This window comes from Podarcis melisellensis (assembly GCF_964234715.1).
Source record: "Podarcis melisellensis genome assembly, chromosome: W".
NCBI classification, from domain to species: domain Eukaryota; kingdom Metazoa; phylum Chordata; class Lepidosauria; order Squamata; family Lacertidae; genus Podarcis; species Podarcis melisellensis.
Genome location: NC_138535.1, coordinates 10,110,317 through 10,134,337, shown reverse-complemented (window position 1 = coordinate 10,134,337; position 24,021 = coordinate 10,110,317). Strand labels below are relative to the sequence as shown.

The following is a 24,021-nucleotide window of genomic DNA, read 5'->3' as shown; positions in this document are numbered from 1 at the left end:
TGATTACAGTGGAAGACCCAAAAAATTCTCTCCCTAGAATCATAGAAAAAAATCAAAAATTTGGGGAAGTGGCAGGATTTAAATTAAATAGAAATAAAACTAAGTTATTAGTAAAAAAAATGAAGGAAGAAGAGGAAAAAGAGTTGGAGCAAAGCATTGAGATAGAAGTCCATAAAAAAGTAAAATATTTAGGGATTTGGTTAACTGCAAAAAATATAAACATTAATAAAGATAATTATGAAACAATTGGCTTGAGATAAAAAGAAATTTAGAAATATGGAGCAGAATGTGTCGCAAATTCCTTGCGACGCTTTTAGCAGAAACGCTCAGAGTCCCAGGTTTTTCCCAGTGCAGTCTTTTTAATGTGAGCTATATACAGGTATTTACAAAAACAGTCCATACAGAGTACCTGCTCCTTAAGGCAAACGAATACTCTCCACCACAGCATCACCACACCACAGCACAACCACCATACAACCACTGTTAAACAGGCTTTCCTTTTTAAAACAGGTGATAGCCAATCACACTAATCACACTCCTGCTGAGTCACTCTGACCCAGCACTTCACAGAGTATTGCATCATCCTATTGAAGCCTGCAGACTTACTCAGTATCCTGCGAATCCCAACAGAATGAACCTCTCCCTACTCGGAAAAGTAGCAGCGGTAAAAATGAATGTTTTGCCAAAAATGCTCTTTGTTTTTCAGACGTTCCCAGTAATGGTAAAAGATGATTGCCTCAAAAGATGGCAGAAGGAAATTTCCAAGTTTATCTGGGGGTGCAAAAGGCCAAGGATTAAACATAAGATACTTACAGATACAAAAGAAAGAGGTGGCTTTGCCCTCCCAGACCTGAAATTGTATTATGAGGCTGCATGTTTGGTATGAATTAGGGACTGGTTTTGTTGCTCAAACCACTTGGCAAGAAACGGAAGTGGCTTACATATAGAGATTTATTAAACGATCAAAAAGGAAAATGGAAATTAAAAGAGTACAGGGAGATAAAAGATCATTTTCAGAGCTGGTTACATTACAGGCAATTACATGATATATACAAAGAAGATAACAAGAAAGGATTTAGTTATACCACTTCTAGATTTCAAAAGGAAGTTATAGAAGGAAAAATAAAGTTGCTGAAGGGTGCATATAGTATTCTGTTAGAATGGGAAACAAAAGATTAGGAGGTAAAATCAGTCATGATCAAATGGGCACAAGATATAGGACATAATATACAATTTGAGGATTGGGAAAAACTGGAAAACAGATTTAAAATTTACAGACTGTTCTCTCTTGAAAGAAAACTATATGAAAATGATGTACAGATGGTATACAACATCAGTACAGATAGCAAAAATGTACAAAACTGGGTCAACCATATGTTGGAAATGCAAAGAAAAAGAAGGGACCTTTTATCATATGTGGTGGGAATGTAGAGAAATTAATTTTTTTTGGGAAATGATATATAATGAATTGAAGAAAATGTTCAAAATGACATTTTTTAAAAAACCAGAAGCATTTTTGTTAGGGATTGTAGGACAAGACCTGCCAAGGAAAACGAAGAATTTATTTATATATGCTACAACAGGGGTAAGAGTCTTGATAGCACAAAGATGGAAGAATCAGGAAACCCCGGCAAAGGAACAGTGGCAAGAGAAATTTAATGACATACAAAATGCGAGATGAGGACAACTGTGACTTCAAAGAAGACTGGGAACTTTTTACAAATTACTAAAAAAACCAAAACACCAAAATGAATTGGACTCCCTGGCAGGTTTTAAATAAACATACACAAATTTATTGATTGTTAACATAATAAATAGATAATATAAGGATTTATACAATTTTACAGTATGCATGTTGAGAAATCAGAGAGAGGAGCTGAGGGAAGTCGAGGGAGGTGGGGGGAGAGTGAATATGATATGTTTTGATACTTTGTTATGTTGAAATTGTTAATAATTTTTTTTTAAAAAGCCCCATTAATTGGGCAAGTAGCATTCTCTTTTTAAATATTTTAAAATTCTTTTTTTCATTAATAATCCAATATAAGCCACATTAATTGGGCAAGTAGCATTCTTTCATCGTCTTATTTTAAATAATTTTTTATTAATTTTTTCATTCATAACAATCCAATCTAAGCCCCATTGGGTTAGTAGCATTCTCTCTGCTGTCGTTGCATACATAAAAAGTCTTTTCTCTTGGAAACTCTTTGCCTATTATACCTATTAAGAAGACTTCTGGCTTTTTGACAAATGTATTTTTAAACAATTTATTTAACTCATCATATATCATTTCCCAGAAAGCTTTGACCAATGTACATGTCCACAATATAAGGAATAATAATAATAATAATAATAATAATAATAATAATAATAATAATAATAATTTATTGTGTATACCCTGTCCATCTGGCTGGGTTTCGCCAGCCACTCTGGGCGGCTTCCAACAAAAGATGAAAAAGATATTAAAACATCAGTAATTCAAAACTTCCCTAAACCGGGAAAATTGAAGAAGAAGAAAACAGTCACCCCCCCCCCCTGTTTTCCCCCGGGAAATTTGAAAAAAAAACAACCACATGTGCGTGGAATATTCAATCTATATCAAACTGGTTTTTTCCAATTTTTTCCCCAGAAAAAAAATGCCTTTGGAAAAATAGGGGAGGAAACTGGGTTTTTTGCCCAATTTTTCCGGGTTTTTTCCCCAGGCCTTCCCATCTCTAGTTTTGTGGTGTATCTATGTCAAAAACACTTCCGAGTTTGTGATGGTCATCGTACTGCTTACCAAGTCACATAACAGCTGCATATTAGTATATCACTGTTTCGTTTAGTGGTGCATTTGAAAACACAAGATGTTACAGGGCTGATTGTAATAAAACGGTCAAAATTGGATGCATTTCATATATATATATATATATATATATATATATATATATATATATATATATATATATATTACATATATATTTATATGTGATACAAATATATATATTTATATCACAAGAAACCAAATCATTACATTAAAGTGTTTTCTTTTTAATTGTCTATACAATTAATGTTAATTCCACATTATGGGATTATTTTACTTCCCTACCCTTCCTCCCCTGATTCCTTTGAATTATCTTCATTCATGCATGTCAATTTAATCTTCATGTCTAATTACCTCCAAATTTAATCATTGCCTATAATATTACAGCTGGTTTTTTAAAAAAATCCTGCTAATGTATTAACTTGTATACACTGCAATAAACATTTCCCATTCTTTTTTGTATTAAAATTGGAGGCATTTCTTCTACTGCAATGGGCCTCCAGCGTCCTGTTGGTACCATTAGAGTTTTCTCATACAGTTGATATTCCTTGCATAGATAGATGAGATAGATGATAGGTAGGTAAGTAGATTAGATAGATTAGATAGGGTAGGTAGGTAGATTAGATAGGTAGGTACATGGATAGATTAGGTAGATAGGTAGATAAATTAGATTAGATAGGTAGATTGGATAAATAGGGTAGGTAGGTAGGTAGATTCAGGCATGGCCAAACTCAGCCCTCCAGATGTTTTGGGACTACAATTCCCATCATCCCTGACCACTAGGGATCAGGGATGTTAGCTAGGGATGATGGGAGTTGTAGTCTCCAAACAGCTGGAGGGCCAAGTTTGGCCATGCCTGGATTAGATGGTAGGTAGGTAAATAAAGTAGGTAGGTAGGGTAGGTAAATAGGAAGGTAGGTAGATAGGTCAGTAGGTTTAATGGTAGGTAGATTAGATTAGGTAGGTAGGTAGATATATAGATTAGGTAGGTAGGTAGATTAGGTAAATTAATGTAGGTAGGTAGGATTGACCCACTTATTTAAAAGTAACCATGCTGTTACATTAGTAACAAAAATCAATTGTCTTAAATATTCTCAGGCGGTGACCCTGGATCCGAACTTCCTGGACGCTTACATTAATCTGGGGAACGTCTTGAAGGAGGCACGTATATTTGACAGGTAAGCAAATAGGCGTATAGCTTATATTCTCTCTTTTTTATATAAATGGTTTTTATTGGTTTTACGTATAATCACATTACGTATTATATTCTCAGTTTAGTGGTTGCACCCATACCCAAACTAACTCCCATTGCCAGTGGGGATATGTGTTCAATCCCTTGTTGCCTTAGAGGGTGGATTTGATTTAAATCAAATTGATTTAACTCACAATTTAAATCCCTAATCCGTAAGACTTGTTTTAAATCCTCTTTTTACAGAAAGGTTCAACCTTGCTGGCAGGTTTCCTTTTTGGTTCTACATAGACAGATAATGATGAAATGATGGTGAGGTTTAATAAGTGAACAGTTTGTTTGGACAACTTTTCTGCTGCACTTGATTGGAAGTCCTTTCCTTCATAACAATTTGAACAATTTAACATCTTTCTTGGGCAATTCTAAACCTGTTATTCCAAGGAGAACGGCTTCTGGCTTCTTAATAAATGTATATTTCAACATTTTTTTCAGTTCGTTATAAATCTTCTCCAAGAAGTCTTTCACCTTGGGACAAGTCCACCACATATGGAAAAAAGTGCCTTCTTTTTCTTTACATTTCCAACAAAGGTTATCACTTTTGTGATAAATCTTTGCTAGTTTTACAGGGGTCAAGTACCATCTATACATCATCTTCATAATGTTTTCCTTTAACATCATACATGCAGTGAACTTGACCCCTTTCCTCCATAGCTTCTCCCAATCCTCCATCATTATGTTATGTCCCACATCCCTTGCCCAATCAATCATAACCGATTTAACTTGTTCATCCTTTGTGTGCCACTCCAACAAACTGTACATTTTAGACATATTCTTATCATTAGTATCTAACAACTCCGTTTCCAATTTGTTTTTTTCTGTTGCAAAACCATTTCTCTTACCCATCTTATATAATTCGTTAATTTGATAATATTGTAACCAATTCACTTTATCTTTCATTTGTTCAAATGGTTTTAATTTAAAACCTTCCTGATTCTCTAACAAATCTGAATACCTCAACCATTTGTTTTCCATATTTAACTTTTTTTGGGCCTGTGCTTCCATTGGTGTAGTAATGCTCACCCCCAACCGCTTGTCCCTCCCTTCTCTTGTCTCTGCTCTCCGGCAAACTTCCTTGGTTCTAATAAACCTTTCACACCACTGAGCCAGTTAGTCTGGAGTTTAAAGAGACACAACTTCTTTCCCAGGGTCCCTTATGGCTGATGGAGTTCCCATAAGGCTTCACTCCCTTTTGCTTGACCAAAGAATAATTTCTAAATAATCCTAACTTTACTACAATTGGTGAAATCCATTTTGGTGTTTTTGTAAGAGATCTTTGTATCTAGTCCATGCATTGTATAATGCCTTTCTAATTGCATGATTCTTAAAAGCACTGTGGGCCTTTACCTTATCATACCATAGATATGCATGCCATCCAAAACGATTATCCAATCCCTCCAAGTCTAGCGCATCATCATTCTCTAATTGAATCCAATCCTTGATCCAGCAGAATGCGGCAGCTTCAAAGTGTATCTTCAAATCTGGTAGGGAAAAGCCCCCTCTCTCTTTTATATCTGTAAGTAATTTATATTTAATTCTAGGTTTTTTCCCCTGCCAGATAAATTTAGACAATACCTTCTGCCATTCTTTAAAACATTTAACATTATCAATGATTGGTAAAACTTGAAATAAAAACAGCATCTTCGGCAATACATTCATCTTAACCACCGATATTCGGCCCATCAATGAAAGTTTTAGGTTTGACCATATCTCAAGATCTCTCTTGATTTCATTCCATAATTTTTCATAGTTATCTTTATAAAGATTCAAATTCGTTACCGATAAGTTCACACCCAAATATTTAACTCTTTTCACAGAAACAAGGCCTGTCCTTTCAAAAAGGTTTTTTCTTTCCTCATTATCTAAGTTTTTTTCTAAAACTTTGGTTTTGCTCTTGTTTAATATAAATCCTGCTACCTGCCCAAACTTTTGAATCGGCTCCAGTGCTTTTACTGCACTGGTTTCTGGATCTTGTAAAGTTAAAGCCAAGTCATCAGCAAAGGATTTTAATTTATATTGCTTGGATCCTACTACAATGCCTTTAACCTCCTCCTCTTTCCTCAACATGTTTAACAAAACCTCCAGAACAGAAATAAATAGCAGAGGGGAAAGCGGGCACCCTTGCCTGGTTCCTTTCTCAATTCTGATTTCCTCTGAGACCACATTATTAACTATGATTTTTGCTTTTTGTTCAAAATAGATTGCATTGATACCATTTAAAAATTCCTGGCCAACCTCAATTCTTTCTAGGTTTTTCATCATAAATAACCAAGAAACATTATCAAAGGCCTTTTCAGCATCAATAAACATTAACATTGCTTTACAATTTCTTTTCGCTTCCAACCTTTCTATTATATCAATTATATTTCTAATGTTACCTTTCATATGTCTCCCAGGCAGAAATCCTGCCTGGTCCTTATTTTTGGAATCAGAGTGATAAATGCATCTTTCCAGGTTTCGGGAGCTTTGTCCCCTCTTAAAATCTTATTACACACATCTGCCAATGGTTGAATTAGCCAATCTTTCAATATTTTATAATATTTTGCAGAAAAACCATCCGGTCCCAGGGCTTTACCTAACTGCATCTTATTTATTGCCATCTCAACCTCCTGTCTTGTAATCATGCCATTTAGTAGGAACCTTTTATCCTCGGGAATTTTCTGCATTTCATTCTCCACAAGAAATTGCTCAATTTTATCCTTATCTTCTTTACCTTTTTTATACAGCTGTTTAAAGTATTTCTGAAAACATTTCCTTATATCTGCAGGGTTTTCCATAGATTTTTCCATCAGATACAATGTTTGTAATAGTACTTTGCTTCTGTCTCTTTTTTAATTGCCAAGCCAACAATTTCCCACATTTATTCGCAGATTCAAAGTTTCTCTGTTTCATCATTTTAATTTTCCATTCTATTTCCTGGTTAATAATTTGAGAAAATTGAATCTGCAATGCTTTAATTTCTTTTTGAATCTGTTGACTCTTTGGCATTAATCTTAAACTCTTCTCTTTGTCTTTTATTTGAGTGTGAGTGTCTGGAAGCGGTTGGAGGATGGATGGCGGCTAACAGATTGAGGTTGAAACAAAAAAAATTCCTTCCAGTAGCACCTTAAAGACCAACTAAGTTAGTTCTTGGTATGAGCCTTCGTGTGCATGCACACGAAAGCTCATACCAAGAACTAACTTAGTTGGTCTTTAAGGTGCTACTGGAAGGAATTTTTTTTGTTTTGACTATGGCAGACCAACACGGCTACCTATCTGTAGATTGAGGTTGAATCCTGACAAGACAGAAGTACTGTTTTGGGGGGACAGGAGGCGGGCAGGTGTGGAGGATTCCCTGGTCCTGAATGGGGTAACTGTGCCCCTGAAGGACCAGGTGCGCAGCCTGGCAGTCATTTTGGACTCACAGCTGTCCATGGAGGCACAGGTCAAATCTGTATCCAGGGCAGCTGTGTACCAGCTCCATCTGGTACGTAGGCTGAGACCCTATCTGCCTGCAGACTGTCTCGCTAGAGTGGTACATGCTCTGGTTATCTCCCGCTTGGACTACTGCAATGCACTCTACGTGGGGCTACCTTTGAAGGTGACCCGGAAACTACAACTAATCCAGAATGCGGCAGCTAGACTGGTGACTGGGAGCGGCCGCCGAGACCATATAACACCGGTCTTGAAAGACCTACATTGGCTCCCAGTACGTTTCCGAGCACAATTCAAAGTGTTGGTGCTGACCTTTAAAGCCCTAAACGGCCTCGGTCCAGTATATCTGAAGGAGCGTCTCCTCCCCCATCGTTCTGCCCGGACACTGAGGTCCAGCTCTGAGGGCCTTCTGGCGGTTCCCTCACTGCGAGAAGCCAAGTTACAGGGAACCAGGCCGAGGGCCTTCTCGGTAGTGGCGCCCGCCCTGTGGAATGCCCTCCCATCAGATGTCAAAGCGATAAACATCTACCTGACATTCAGAAGACATCTGAAGGCAGCCCTGTTCAGGGAAGTTTTTAATATGTGACATTTCAGTGTATCTTTTATCTTTGTTGGAAGCCGCCCAGAGTGGCTGGGGAAACCCAACCAGATGGGCGGGGTACAAATAATAAATTATTATTATTATTATTATTATTATTATTATTATTATTATTATTATCATCATCTTTTTTCTCATTCTGTATCTTTTTCCTTATCAAGTTCTGTTGTATGAGGAAACCTCTCATTACTGCCTTACTTGCATCCCAAATGACTCTTGTTTCAACCTCTGTGTTCATATTTAGTTCAAAATAATCTTTTAGAGTCTTTTGGGCCTTACTAATCATCTGTTCATTCCTCAACAACTCATCATTCATCCTCCATCTAAAGGAACCCTGCAGGTATAATTTCATCTCCAAAACCACTGCATTATGATCTGAGCAAGTCTTAGGGCAAATTTCTGTTTTAGTAACCTTAGGAATCAAATCTCTGGATATCCATAAATAGTCGGTTCTCGAGAAAGATTGATTTGAATTTGAGAAAAAAGTGAAATCTCTCTCCATTGGATTTTGTAGCCTCCATATGTCCGACAAATCATATTTATCAGTCATATCAAAGAAAATCTTTGGTAGTCTGCCGGAACTTGGAATTTTCTGACCCTGTGTTTTATCCATTAATGTTGATGCTACTCCATGCAGGTCTCCCATTAAAATCAATTTGTAATCCATATAATCCATGAGTTTTAAGTCCAGATTCTTAAAAAATTCCACTTTGCCATCATTTGGTGCATAAATTCCCAGCAAAATAAACTTATCGCCTTGTGCCGTAATTTCAACTCCAATGTACCTCCCTTCCTCATCTTTAAACAACAATTTGGGGTTCCATTTTTCTTTAACATAAAAAAACCACACCTCTTTTTTCACTTTGTCGGATGAAATAAATTCCTGCCCAAGTTTCTTCTTTTGGAGAATTTTCCTATGAAGTCTTGTAACGTGTTTCTTGTAGACAAATTATGTCCAAATTCTGTCTTGCCAATACGTGATAAACTTGATCCCTCTTAAATCGCGAATTTAGACCATTCACGTTCCAGGAGTAGATTTTCAAAGACATCCTGATTTGTTAGGGGCCCACTGCCCCTGCCCCTAATGAAGGAGAACTTTCCAGTCCAAGCTCTTTTGCGTTTTTCTCCAAAAATCTTTCTTTCTCTCCGACAATTGTTATTCTTTGTTTCCTTCATTGAAATTTAAAAGATAATCCTTCTGGGAACTCCCACCTGAAGAAAATGTTCTTTCTTCTTAGGGCACTGGCCAAAAAAGTATAATTATTTCTCGGACTTCCGGGACAGCGCGAACGGGTAATGGCGGATTCCCTCCGAGCTCTGGAGGGAATCGGCTCCGTTGAGGACGGGTCTTGCCGTGCCGGCGACACGGGGACCCTTAAAAACCGCAGGCGCGGAAGCCTGCGGACCTGGTGACTCGGTGGGCACCTTAAACGCCCTCCCCGACCCGCGAAGAGCCTTTTTAAAGGCTGCGGAGTGGACTGGGGAGCGGCGCGGTGCTGAGAGTCCATCGCTACCTCGGCGGAGCGAAGCCGCGAGCCATGACCGGAGAGCGCTGTCTTTCTTCCTGAAATTGGACTGAAAAAAGTAACCCGTGAGTAGAAGGAAATTGCGGCACTAAAAGTTTTTATCCTTGAATTTAAGTACGAACGGGGGACGTGTTAAAAAGGAAGTCCACACTCCCCCCCCCCCCCACCTAAAGACTTAAAGCAAAGAGAGGAACACTAGGTCGGAAAAGACTCTGGTGTTTAAATTAATAACTTTCATAAATTGGATCAAGAAGTTATTTGTGCTGGAGAGGAAGAGAGAGGAATTTCAGAGGTTTTTCTTTCTTGGCTGACCCCCCCCCCCCCGGACCTGGGAAGCGCCCTGTGTGTGAGCCCGAGAAAAAGAATAAGGAGTTTGACAGCTGTCAAAAGAGCTGTCAAACGGGTAGCCAAAACTTGGAACTGTGTTACAAATATCTTTCTGGATTAAAAGTGCTACTTTAAAAGTTGAACTGATTGGAAACAAACTAATTCTGAACAACAAAGTAACAGACTGTTGGAAAAGAACCATGATGGAAACCCCCCTAGAGGGAACTAAAGACATTGCAATGGCTGCTGAAGGAAAATTACTGGCAGAGATAGAAAAAATGTTTTTTCTTGTGGGAACTTTACAAGAACAGAGCCACGTCATGAGTAAACAACTGGTGACCTTCAATCTCAAACTAAGCAACTCTGTTGATGGAATTAAGCAGGTGGAAATAAAATCAGCAGCTGTAGAAGAAGAGATAACTTTAGAATTGGGGGAAAAAGAAGAAGGAGAAGAGGAAGTGCAGGTGGAAAAGAGTAATCAAAAGCCTGCAACTTTTGGGAACAAAAGAAATAAAGAAGACAACCAATGGATTACAAATCTGCAAAAGGAGAGAAAGATGGTAGTCCCTGGAATAACTAGAACATTGAGCTATAAAAGAATGAACAAGCACGATGGGGACTTTTTCTTCAAGCTGGAGCATGGGAGATTTGTTGATCCTGGACAGAAACTGTTTCTGCTTGATGTGGAAGGAGGAAAATATGAGGAGTTGGTGATAGAACTCCTTCGAAAAGAGAAGACCAACAAAAAGGACTACAAACAAAACTGGTGGAGAGAGACTAACTGGGGCCTAAGAGCCTCTGATGTGAGAAATCTGGGTTAAATTTGTTTTTTCTTTTTTGAGGACACTGATTTGGGAAGGGGCGAAAACCGGGACAGGGGGGGAGGGGAGTATAGGGTGGTAAAAATCTGGGATTTAGAATGGAAATATTATGATCATTGATTTAACATAATGAGGGAAGAATTTGTGGGAGAGAAATTAGGCCGACCTCAGAGAAAGGATTTAATGTGTAAAATGGGATATGCAAAATTATGATAAGTAAAAATGGAAAAATGATAAGTTTTAAGAAAAGATATGAACAACATTTAAGAGATATGAACAAATAATTTGCTGAGATATTTAATGAAAGTGGAAGGTGGGTAGGGGAGTGTGGGGAGGTCACGGAAAGAAGATTATGAAAGTAAGGCTATGAAATTATAGATGTTTTGTTTTGTGTTTGTGTTTGTTTTTTATGTGTATAAAAAAGCTGAAAACCCAATAAAAATTTTATTTAAAAACAAACAAACAAAAAAGTATAATTATTTCTCAGGGCCAAAAAGTATGTCGGAATGTCTTTAAACAGAATTATTCCCTTCTCATCTATCTTTAAACTTTTTTTTGTAATGGTGGCCTAAAATAATATCTCTCTGCTCTTTGGTTTTAAAAATCACCATACAGGCATGTGTGATCGTAGTATCTTTTTTAGGTCCAAATCTGTAGGCTTTATCAATCCAGGAATTTAATTCTTCTTTTGAGAGGCCCCAATACGCTGCAAATTCTTCAATTAACCAATCCTTCAAATTATCCCGCTCTTTCTGGGGTATGCCCCTCAATCTCAGATTACATTCCCTCTGTTTTAGCTGGAGAGACGCAATTGAAATTTGAGATTGTCGCTGAATTGCCTCTAAATCAGCAATTCTCACAGTTTCCAAATGCGCCAGTCTTGACTCATGTGCTGATACATCTGAATTAACTTGCATCAAATCTTGTCTTAATTGAGCAAAGTCACTTTTTAATTCCTGTATAGACTTTTGATTTCCTCTTACTTCTGTTTTAATTTCCTGAAGCAATTGCAACACAGGCTCCTCAAAAGCTGGTGACTTAGAGTCCCTTCTTGGTTTAGTTTTTGCTTTCTTTGTCCTCTCTCCTTTCTCTCCCCCATCCATAACTTGCAATTTTTTTGTTCAAGGTCAGTCTCAAACAAAGGGGAGATAAAGAGACAGACAGTTTCTCTTCTCAAGCCTCTTCACCAGTCTTAATATAAAAGTCAACAGTCTCTCTAACTTGTAATCCTTTCTTAATTCCCCAGAAGTTAATAACACAGTCCCAATTTACAATTTATATTTGGGGGTAGGGGTACTGTTTAAAAGAGAAAGGGAAAAGAAAAACCTTTGAGTTTGGGCAGCTGCAGTTACTCCCCCCCCCCCCCAAGTAGGAAAACGAAAGTTGAAAGTGACCTTTTCTTTACAACGTCATAATGAAGTCTAGTCTTCCCGACCGGGTAGTCCGCTTCCACAAAGAAAATACCTCGTAAATCCAAACTGTCTGCAAGGATTAAAAGAGTCTGAAAAGTATATCCCACTTCCCCCTGCTAGTAGGAGGGATACAGAGATTAACTTGAAAGTCTTTAGAAAGTCGTAAATTTTAGATCGCGGCTTCGGCTGGTGTAGCTGTTTTGTCTCTTAATCAGAGGAAGGGACTGACCTCCGTTTTTTTAAGCCCCTGTCCTTTCCAAATAAATATCCAAATTTTTAATTTATTACTCACTCTTTTCCAATCAAAGTTGCTTGGAGAAATTGGCCGCTCACGATCGCCGGACTCGGAGCTTCATGCAACGAAGGAAGCGAGTCTATTCCCAAGTGGCTCCGTCTCCAACCTCACCCGCTCTCAGAGCCCTTATCAAGAGCTTACCGGGGGGTGAGGGAGTCGTTCCAGGCACCCGCAGGAACACCAAGTCCTCGGAATGTTCAATCCGAGGTTTTTAAGAGGTACCGCGTCGCTCTAGCGGGTTCCCCAACCTTCAAAGCACCGGTGCTCTTTCAAGTGAAAGAGCTCACCCTTCCAGCAGAACGGGCAGCCAACACGGAACTGATGGTGAGGTTTAATAAGTGAACAGTTTCTGTTTGGACAACTTTTCTGCTGCACTTGATTGGAAGTCCTTTCCTTCATAACAATTTGAACATTTTATTTAACTAATAAAGGAAGGTTTCCTTATCGGAATAATCAAATCCCTTTTTTACAGAATGGTTCAGCCTTGCTGGTATCCTCTTAATATGGACAAGCAGAGGAAGGTTTCCTTTTTGGAGTAACGAGTTTTCAGAAATGCATAGACTATTAGAAATGTATAGACCACTACTGATGAAATGATGGTGAGGTTTAATAAGTTAACTGTTTCTGTTTGGACCACTTTTCTGGTTTACTTGACTGGAAGGAGAAAAAGAATCATTTCCTTCAGAACCATTTAAACAATTTATTTCACTAAAGGAATAACAATATGGCACAATGTTTTTACCGTTCTGTCAAAAACAAAGGTTTTCCTGTCTTTTTTACAGAAAGGTTCAGCCTCGCTGGCATCCTCTTAATAGCCCTCCCAAAGCATTTTATTTTATTTTTATCCACCCTGATGATAATGAAACTGAACCACTCCTTGCTCTCATTTCAGAGCCGTGGCAGCCTATCTACGGGCCCTGAGCCTGAGCCCCAACCACGCTGTCGTCCATGGCAACCTGGCCTGTGTGTATTACGAACAGGGGCTGATCGACCTGGCAATCGATACCTACAAGCGGGCCATTGAGCTCCAGCCCCACTTTCCCGACGCCTACTGCAACCTGGCCAACGCACTCAAAGAAAAAGGCAGTGTAAGAAACCCTTCTGCTTTCTGTATGTCGGAGGGTTTGCTGAATAAACCCTTACGGAGGATGGTGATCTCAAAATTGGGCTTTGGGGGGAGGGACTTGGGGAACAGTACTTAAAAGAAGTCCTCTTTTATTTTTTAATATAATTTTTATTCAATTTTCATATCTTCCCTTTGTCACGTTCATATCAAATCATATAATAACATACAACTTTACTCATACCGAGTGTCTACTTCCTCCCCCCATTCCCACTCCCTGGTTTACTTAAGCAATCACAATTCTCTTAGCGCAGGCATGTCCAAAGTCCGTTGGGGGGGGGGGCCTAATCCGGCCCGCTAGTCAGTTTAATCCGGCCCCTGTGGCAGTTTATTTCCTAGGGTAAAATCCTAAAAACACCTCAACAAGTTCAACCCTTTAAAAATCTCAACAACTTCAACCCTAAAGAAAAGCTCAACAATCCCAAAAAAAAGGTTAACAACTTTGGTTGGCCCTTACGGCCCTTCACTTCATGAAATCTGGCCAACTTTGAAAAAAGTTTGGACACCACTGTTTTAGAGATCGAGCGCCCAAACCGCAACCCAAAACCCACTGATTGATCGCAAAGTGCCAACACGTCAATTGAACCTGTATGCCTCGTTTTTTCTGTTGGTTTCACATTTCTTCTTTATGACTGCTGTCGTCATCAATAATCCTTCATCAAAGTTACTGCGCTAACGTTCTTCATTAGATTATCTTTCCATTGATATATAATTTTATGGTATAACTCAGCGCTTTTTTTCCTTTAAAAAAATGTTTAGGCTCCCCGTGGGGGGGGATAAATACAGTTCCAGTCGGTTCAAATTGGAAAAGAAATTTCCTGAAATGGAAATTTGGCTTTATATAAATGTAAAAAAATAAAAATTAAAAACGCATCAAGTTTCATCAGTATATTCCTACAGAAGATTTAACAGGAAGTCTTCAATGATGGCATATGACTTTATTTACACTTCTCCGCGAACCAGTATTGTTATGTTATTTCCATTTAGCAAAATCTGGTCTAGCTTTGTAATTCTTCATCCTTAGGTATGATCTCAAATTCTGTAACATCTTCCAATACCATGTTGACAAAGTCCTCGAATGCTAGGAGTGTGCCAACAATTTATCACTTTTCATCATGATGTGAATTCGTGAGCCTATGCACTTGTCCCTCAGCTCAAGAGGCAGAAGCTGAGATGGGTTGGTAGTCGCGTTGGCTGCCATTTTGCCCCAAATCCGGACTAATTGAGTCCGCCATTCTCTTAAGTTTTCAAACAGCTTAGTTCTTGAACTACTTGGAACCCGGATACTTCAAAGCCTGAAAGGAGTGTTCCGGTTTTGGAACTTTTTCCAGAAGCAGAATGTGCTCTGTTCTCAGCATAACCTCCATTTTGAGTGCCACAGAGGGAGGGAAGGCAGGCCAGGCGGCAAGCGAGCAGCAAGGGATGTCACTGCCACCACCCCCATCCACCTCCTGCTTGCAGGCAAGTAGGAGTGAGATCGGGCTGCTCTGTTGGCAGCGTTGCTGCTTGCACGGGAACATGAGCTGGATTGGGGCAGCTCAGCTGGGGCGATGCAGGCTCCGTCGCACTTTCCATTGAGGGGTTTGTGGCTGTGCTCCCCTCAAGGGGGAGGTTTAAAGGAGCCCCCACATACGCACCAGAGCCCTTGCAAGGCAGCCAGGCTGAATAGTTGCTGAGGGTGTGGTAGGTGGAAGATGCATCAGAGAGCCCCTGGACCACCCAAAGGCAGCCAGGCACTCCCCAGCTGAGCTGCCCAACCCTGCTCCTACTTGAGAGCAAGCAGGAGCGGAGGCAGGGATCTCTCAGGAGCAGAGTGGAGGCTCCGCACTCCCCAGCTGATCGTAGGACACTTAACTCTTGGCTCTGCCTAAACCAGGCATGGCCCAACTTGTCCCTCCAGCTGTTTGGGGACTACAAGGCCCACCATCCCTGACCACTGGTCCCGTGAGCTGGGGATGGTGGGAGTTGTAGTCCCCAAACAGCTGGAGGGCCAGGTGGTGGAATGACAGCACAGCTGAGGCTGCTTACAGAACTCCCTCTAACAGTGGACCAGGCACCCCAAGAAGCAATGGAGGAAAAGCAGTCGTGGCAATTAGCACCTGAGACATAGAAGCAGCGCTCTTTACAAAAGAAATCCCCTTTCGCCACTCAAGCCCTCGGGTTTACATTCCCCCATTTTCGTGACACCTCCTCCTAAGGCACCCACATTTTGCTGGCACAATAGACACCAATTGCATCTCCTTGGCTAAACAGACTCTTGTGCAGGCATAGGCAAACTTGGCCCTCCAGCTGTTGGGGGACTACAATGCCCATCATCCCTGACCACTGGCCCTGTTAGCTAGGGATGATGGACGTTGTAGTCCCAAAACAGCTGGAGGGCCAAGTTTGGCCACACCTGATCTTGAGCAGTGGTTGCCAAACTTGGCCATCCGGCTGTTTTGGGACTACAGCGCCCATCACCCCTGACCACTGGTCCTCTGAGCTAGGGATGGTGGGCATTGTAGTCCCAGAACAGCTGGAGGATTGTCCCAAGAGCGCCTGGACTCAAATCGTCTATTGAAAACTTCCTTCTGGTGGTTATCACCACCACAGCTACTCACTTTGGGTGTCAGTAAAGCAAATGGTCTAATTTGCCAGCACCTCAATGGTATCGAGCATCGGAACAACTTGGCCACAATCAGGAAATTTTGCCTGCAGTATGACTCTGTTTCCCCTTCCCATTTCGAGACTCTGGCACTCTATCGGTGTAATCTAGCAGTCCCAAAATACAGAAGCGCTTTCACTCTTGCAAGATTGAATGTATCGCCCTGGGCTGGACTCGAAGGACGATGGCAACAGATTCCACCCGAAAAATGCTCCGGTCCCTGCGGACGCAGCCAGACCGAATTGGCGGTGCATGCCCTTTATAAAAAGGAATTAGATTATCACCCCTCTTTTTTTGTCCATTCCAGGTCGCCCAACCGCTGCCAGATTGGCAGATCAAGAGGAGCAGGTGACAGAGGTGGCAAGGTTTTAAGCCGGGGCAATCAGAATAAGATCTACTATTTGACTTTTGATTCAAAACCCCAAAAATGTATTTTACACCATGGACTTTTTATCTCTATTCTTTGTATATCGCAGGGGTGCCCAAACTTTTTCCAAAGAGGGTCAGATTTGATGAAGTGAACATGCGTGAGGACAACCTGGACAGTTGTTGAGCTGTTGTTGTTTTTTAGGATTTGTTGAATTATTTTTTTTAATTAGGCCCCCGAAACTGACTTTGGACGTGCCTGGTATATCATATTGTTGTTTTATTGCTGTGGCCGATGGCTGACGTAAAGAACGATTCCTTCACGCATTCCCCAGCTGCCTGTTCCTACTTGTGATCCTGTTCCTACTTCCGAGCAAGCGGGAGCCGGCTGGGGATCTCTCGGCGGCTTCGTGCTTCCCAGCTGAGCCATAGGTTCGCCACCGCTGCCTGAAACATAAATCCAGCCGTAGAGGCTGGCACATGAATCAGGGTCAGCGCAGCGCAGCCTTTTGGGCGCCTGTGAACCACGTCCTAATATTTGCGTAAAAACTCAGTTTTGTGTTTCGAAGGTTGCTGAGGTCGAGGAATGCTACAACACGGCCTGCAAACAATTCGCGTACATACTCTGTTTTATGTTTTAAAGGTTGCCGAAGCCGAGGAATGCTACAACACGGCTCTCCGTCTATGTCCAACTCACGCGGATTCTCTTAATAACCTGGCCAACATCAAGCGAGAGCAAGGGAATATCGAGGAGGCTGTCCGCCTCTACCGGAAAGCTCTTGAGGTACCTGCGTGGAGAATTACAACAATAATAATTATTATAATTGATACACAAGGGTTAGGCATGCATACCCTGGATGCCTGGTTTGGGGCTTTTTGCAAATCGCCAATCGGATTTTTTGTGATCAATAACGGAAATAATGGTGACGAACTGAAAGTGAAATAGCATTTTAAGGTTCGACAAAGCATGGTGTTCATTTGGCCCGATAAGTCACTTTGGGAAAGAAAAGGGTCTGTGCCTGTTTTTATAGTTATGGGCCTCCTAGAATGATCGAAAATCTGCTTTTTCATAAGAAAAACAAAGCAAGGCGATGATATTGAAATAAAAGCTGGACACTTGCCACTCCTTGTCAGCTGAGCTTGATCATCTGACAGTCTTATTTTCTAACAGTATTTCCTGTGCATGCTAAAAAGGCAGTCCATAGGCCTATTATTATTATTATTATTATTATTATTATTACTACAAGTCATTCCAAATGAGAATTTGTTTCGTGGCCAGCCCCCGCCACGTTTCAGCCTAAAAGTGGGGCTTTTTAAAATATGGCATTGATCATTTGACAGTCTGATCTCCGAACAGTATTTCCTCTGCATGCTAAAAAGGCAGTCCATAGGTCACTAATTATTATTATTAATAATTTTTACAAGTCATTTGAAAGGTGGATTTATTTCGCACCCGTAACCTTTGAGCCTCAAAGAGCAGCCTCCGTCTCTTTAGAATACAGTCATACCTTGGGTTACAGATGCTTCAGGTTGCATTTTTTCAGGTTGCGGACTGCCGAAACCCGGAAGTACCGGAACAGGTTACTTCCGGGTTTCGTCAGTCACGCATGCTCAGAAACTCTAAATCGTGCATTGCGCATGCGCAGATGCGTCAAATCGCAACCTGCACATGTGCAGATGCACTGCTGCGGGTTGCGAATGTGCATCCCACATGGATCACGTTCCCAACCCAAGCGTCCACTGTACAGCCTTCTCGGGGTAACTAAGAGTGATCTTCTTCCCTGCAGGTCTTCCCAGAGTTTGCGGCTGCGCATTCGAATTTAGCCAGCGTTTTGCAACAGCAAGGAAAGCTCCAGGAGGCTCTTATGCACTACAAGGAGGCCATCAGGTGAGCTTCCAAAGCCATGGGAAAATAGATTGAAAGAGCTCCTCCTTATTGTATTTTAATTTTGCTGGAAGCAGCCCAGACTTGCTGGGTATAAATAATAAATTATAGCTCGGCTTTTAATACCATCCTCCCAGATATTCTTATTAAGAAGCTGACGGATCTGGACCTTTCTTCTACCATCTGTGACTGGATTAAAGACTTTTTGAGGGATTGGACACAAACAGTGAGGATTGGGACTGTTACAGCTAACCCCCTGAAGCTTAGCACTGGCACCCCACAGGGATGTGTGCTAAGTCCCTACCTGTACTCATTGTACGCATATGACTGCATATCATCTGATCCATCCACAGTAATTATTAAGTTTGCAGATGATACTACCATAATGGGCCTAATTGTAGGCGGAGATGAAACAGCATACGGGGGAGGTTCAAAAAGTATTTACTTGGTGCTCAGAGAATAACTTGCACCTAAATAGTAGTAAGACAAAGGAGATGGTGTTGGACTTCTGGAGGAAGAGAGGGGAACCTGCCCCATTGTATATCCGGGGGGGGGGGGGGGAGGCTGTGTGGAGAGAGTGTCGTCCTTTAAATTCCTGGGAGTTTACTTTAGTGAGGACCTCACTTGGAAAATCAACATAATTCAGGTGGTCAGAAAGGCCCGACAGAGACTCCATTTCCTCAGGGTTTTACAAAAGAATAATGTTAAACAACAACTGATGAACTCCTTCTACCGGTCCACAATAGAAAGTGTCATTTCATATTGTGTCACAGTGTGGTATGCTGCCTGACAGCCACGGACAGAAAGTCTGTATGGAGGGTGGTGAATACAGCACATGATATCATGGGCTGTCCCTTGAGTCCGCTAGATGACATTGCAAGGGATCGTTGCCTTAGAATAGTGAGAAAAATTCTCAGGGATGACTCACACCCTGGCCAGCACCTCTTTAATCTTCTACCCTCGGGCAGGAGATAAGAAGCATAATCAGCCGTACCAACAGTTAGGCTGTTGAACAGAAAATAACATTGCGAAATTGACTTGCGAGGTGGTGCGTTGTTCGATAAGAGACTGAGTGGGGGGGTGGAGGGAGGCTCGTTTAATTTCATTGTACACAGGATGTGCAATGACAATAAAGGTATTATTATTATTATTGTCAGGGGACTGCCATCAGAACAGGGGAGGGAGGCAGGGACGCCGCTGGGATACAGGGAGCCGCAGAAACTTCTAAGGAGCAGTTCCTCGTCCAGCGGTGGGGAAAGCCACACCTCCAGTGGAGAAGAGAGGGAAGGGGCCAGCCAAGCGAGGAGAGGGCTCAAAGATGCTGCTGAGAGCCCAAGCGGAGGTGCACACGCCACTTCCGTCGCCCAACTTGCGCAGAGGGGTGAAACGCAAGGAGGGGAGGCGGAGATTTGGAGCGTCTTAAGTTCTTACATTGGGGGAGAAGCCGGAAGGGGCCACTCCCAGATTCTGCAAGTGACTAAGACAGACATGAATCTTGTGTGTCTGCACTGTAAATAGTTGGCACAATAAAACCTGTAAAAGACAGGTCGGAGTCCTGCCTGGTTACTCACGAGCAACCACCACACAGCATCTGGGAGTCTTTGAGGTTGCTCGCATGTAGCAGTGAAGAGCAGCATGAGTCACCAGAAAAAAGGAGCTGCAGGCAGAGGCACTGAGGAAGAGGAGGTGCGAAACATAGCGGCCCTGGTGCAGAGTAACGTGGAGCTGGAAGTGCATGTCGCTGATCTCAGAGCGAAGCTGGAGGAGCACAGATTGCAGGAGCAGCACATCAAGGCAAATCCGGTGAGGAGAAAGGTGTTGGGATCTCAGCTCCGTTCCTCTGAGCTGATAAGGCTCATTTTCTTCCAAGCCCTCCCAGCAGAGCATCAAAACAACACAGCGGAAGGATGAGATAGGTATGAGCTACATTTTTATGCTTTATTACTAAGCTATGCAGAGAGCAAAGAAATATACATCTTCTCCCTGTGAGAGCAGAGAGCAACTGAACAAAGTAAATAACTGAACAAAGGAAACAGGAAACCAGTAACGTCACATCCCATCTCCCTTTCTCCTGAGACTCCAATAGTATCTGGACTCTTTGGAATGTAAACACAGTCCTGTGACTGCAAGCAGCTGCACAGTGAGGAAACAGAAACTAACAAAAGGTACCGGGGCTGGTGAGCAAATTTAGCGGGAACCCTCAAGAGTACCTTGCCTTTAAGACTGAGTTTAAATACGCCCTGGACTTGCAAAAGAAAGAGTTTGACAATGATGAGGAGAGGGTGGCATTCATAGTTGCCCACTTAGAAGGAGCAGCCCGGGAATGGGTGAGAGCCCTGATAGTGGCGGGAAACGATGCCCTCCAGGACTTGAGGAAATTTTATGAGGCGATGGACGCAATGTTTATCAGGCACACAGTAGAAGGGCCCCATCCGTGCCCTCCCAAGGCAGGCATAGTAGTCAAGGTGGTGCTGGAGCTCCCTATTGGCCACCTGGTGGAAATGCAGGCCTTGGTCGATTCAGGAGCCAGTGCAAATTTCTTCATCAGAGACTTTGCCTTGGAGCACCAGTTGCACCTGCTCCCGCTAGACTTTCCCTTGCAAGTCACCACCATTGATGGGAGAGTTGCTGGGGGGGGGAGTGACACACCAACCCCCCCATGAGAATGAGGGTCTCCAAACACTCCAAGACCATTGCTTTTCATGTGACCACCTTGGCAGGACCTCCTATCATTCTGGGAATGAGCTGGCTGGCTCTCCATGATCCGGTGGTGTCGTGGCACCAGCAATCCCTCACATTCAGGTCGGCACACTGTGTGGAACACGGTCTGGGAGGGGTGGAGCTACGGGAGAGGAAGGCAAAGGTCGCTATGGCGAGTCTGGGGGAGAAGAAGATAATTCCTCAGCAGTATGCGGATTTTGAGGAAGTTTTCAGCGAGCGGGAGGCTGACAAGTTACCCCCACACAGGCCGTACGATTGTCAGATCAATTTAGTCCCAGGGGCCAGACTGCCGGCGGGTAAGCTTTACTCAGTGTCAGACCAAGAGATACAGGATCTGAAGGAGTTCAATTACAAGAACTTGAGAAGAGGTTTCATCCGAGAATCTAAGGTGGTGGTGGGGAGTCCAGTGTTGTTTGTGGACAAAAGGGGGACAAAAGTGTGTCGCCTAGTGGTGGATTTCTGAATTGTCAACTCCTTGACAGAACCCCTCGCTTTCCCCATGCCTTGCATCAATGACGTATTGGTGAGAGTACGCCAGGGCAGAATTTTTACCAAACTTGACCTCAGAGGAGCTTACAACCTGATCAGGGTGTGGGAGGGAGATGAATGGAAGACGACCATGTTTACACCGTTAGGGGCATTTGAGTATCTCATTATGCCCTTTGGACTACAAGGCAGAAGTCCCTGTTTCCAGGCCTTCATGCATCACGTGCTGGGTTCCCTCCTGTACTGTGCCTGTTTCTTGGATGACCTCTTGGTCTGTTCAGAGAATGAGAAACAGCACGTGGAGGATGTTCTGCAACTGTTGGAGAAGCTCAAGGAGCATCAGTTGTGGGTCAAACTGGAGAAATGCCAGTTTCATTCTTGTGAGGTCGAGTTCCTGGGGTACCGGCTGTTGGATAGGGGACTTGCCATGGATCAGGAGAAGGTGAAGGCAGTGTTAGACTGGGAAAGCCCCAAGATGAAGAAGGATGTGCAGGGATTCCTGGGCTTTAGCAGCTTCTACTGAAAGTTTATCAAGAACTTTGCGCATTTGTTGGCGCCCATAACTGGTTGTCTCAGTGGGAAGAGAAAGTTTCTTTGGACTAAGGAGGTGCAGCAGGCCTTTGAAAGCTTGAAGAAGGTCTTTGCGTCAAAGGAGCAGTTCTTGCACGTGGATCCTGACAAACCCTTGAGGGTGGAGACGGACGCTTCAGATTGGGCCATTGGCGCAGTCCTGTTACAACAAGATGCAGGGGGAGATTGGAGGCCTTGTGCCTTTTTCTCCCGGAAGCTGAACAAATTGGAGCAAAATTACACAATTTATGACAAAGAATTGCTGGCCATTTATGTGGCTTTTAAGCAGTGGAGACACTTTCTGATTGGGTGCAGAAGATCCAGGTGTGGACAGGCCACAAGAACTTGGAATATTGGCACACCGTGTGTGCTTTTTCGGAGGCAGATCCGTTGGGCAGAGTTTTTTGCCAATTTTAACTTTAAGATCCAATACGTCCCTGGAGAGCAGAACATGAGAGCAGACGCGCTATCCAGGAAGCCTGAGTACATGGAAGATGAAGGCCCACCCGTGGCCAGACATAGGTTCCAGGAGGACAAATGGACCTGTGGGGGAGCACTGGCAGGGGAGGCAGAACTGGTGAGACTCACCAAAGACGATGACTTTGCTCAAAGGAAATTAGGCGAGCTCAAGGAGGGGCTGGGAGCAGATGGGGGCTTTGAGGAGAAAGGGAGGCTGTTATTCTACAAAGGGGCACTGTGCTGTATTTTTTGCTCCATAAGGCGCACCTAGTTTTTAGAGGGGGAATCAAGCTGCTCTTTGGGGCTGGGGGGGGGGGACCGGGCTTTCCCCTCCAGCCCCAACAAGTTATGGGAGAAGTGGCCTGCACGCAGCCTGTCGGCAGCTATTTGGGGCCACACGTGCAGCCTTTCCGCTTCTCCCAGATCTTCTCGGGGCTGGAGGGGGAAGCCCGCCCCCCCCCAGCCCTGACAAGCTCTGGGAGTATTCCCCACCTCCCTTTAAAGAGCGCATGGCTTTTGCGGGAGGTGGGGGAATTCCCCCACCTCCCGCAAAAGCCCACAGGAGCCGTGCACCCTTTAAGGAGTGCACGGCTCCTGTGGGCTTTTCTACGAGGAGGGAGAAGGGACTGACTGGCCGTGTCAATCCCTTCTCCCTCCTGGGGAAAAGCCCACAAGAGCCGCAGGGAGCTTGTGTGTGGCTCTTGGGGGCTTTTCCTGCCTGCCTCCCCCCTGCATTCGCACCATAAGACACACACACATTTCCCCTTACTTTTTAGGAGGGAAAAAGTGCGTCTTATGGAGCAAAAAATACGGTATGTACCGGGAGAGCCTTTGAGGGTCAGAGTCCTCAAGCAGCTCCATGACAACCCTACAGCTGGGCACTTTGGGCAACACAAGACCATGTTGTTAGTTGCGCGGGATTTCTGATGGCCCAAGGTAAGGGAGGATGTGCGGGAATATGTACGAGGATGCGACACGTGTCAGAGAGCAAAGAGGGAAAGGGTGGCTCCGGCGGGGCTTACCCACACCGGGGAGACCATGGGAGGCAGTGTCCATAGACTTCATGACGGACCTGCCCATATCCCGAGGTAAGATGGCTGTCATGGTGGTGGTGGACCTGCTGACCAAGATGTGTCACTTTGTGGCATCCTCCCATGCGGTGACAGCTGAGGAAACCGCCAAGTTCCTGGATCACATCTTTTGGCTGCATGGGGTCCCTTCTAGGGTAATTTCAGACCGTGGAAGACAGTTCACCTTGTGTTTCTGGCGCAAGCTCATGAATTTGTTGCAGGTAGAGGTGAGCTTCTCCACAGCCAGGCACCCACAGA

At 43.0% G+C, this 24,021-nt stretch overlaps 1 protein-coding gene across 2 annotated transcripts in view; it reads left to right on the top strand.

The window, feature by feature from the left end:
* LOC309361132 (UDP-N-acetylglucosamine--peptide N-acetylglucosaminyltransferase 110 kDa subunit-like) overlaps positions 1 to 24,021 on the top strand; it is a 145,353-nt gene that overhangs the window by 50,242 nt on the left and 71,090 nt on the right. For both annotated transcript variants that reach the window (XM_081896081.1, XM_081896080.1), the window contains exons 6-9: positions 3,899 to 3,978; positions 13,332 to 13,527; positions 17,216 to 17,356; positions 18,360 to 18,460. In XM_081896081.1, the coding sequence (XP_081752207.1) occupies positions 3,899 to 3,978; positions 13,332 to 13,527; positions 17,216 to 17,356; positions 18,360 to 18,460 (518 nt within the window). The remainder of the gene's footprint in view (positions 1 to 3,898; positions 3,979 to 13,331; positions 13,528 to 17,215; positions 17,357 to 18,359; positions 18,461 to 24,021) is intronic.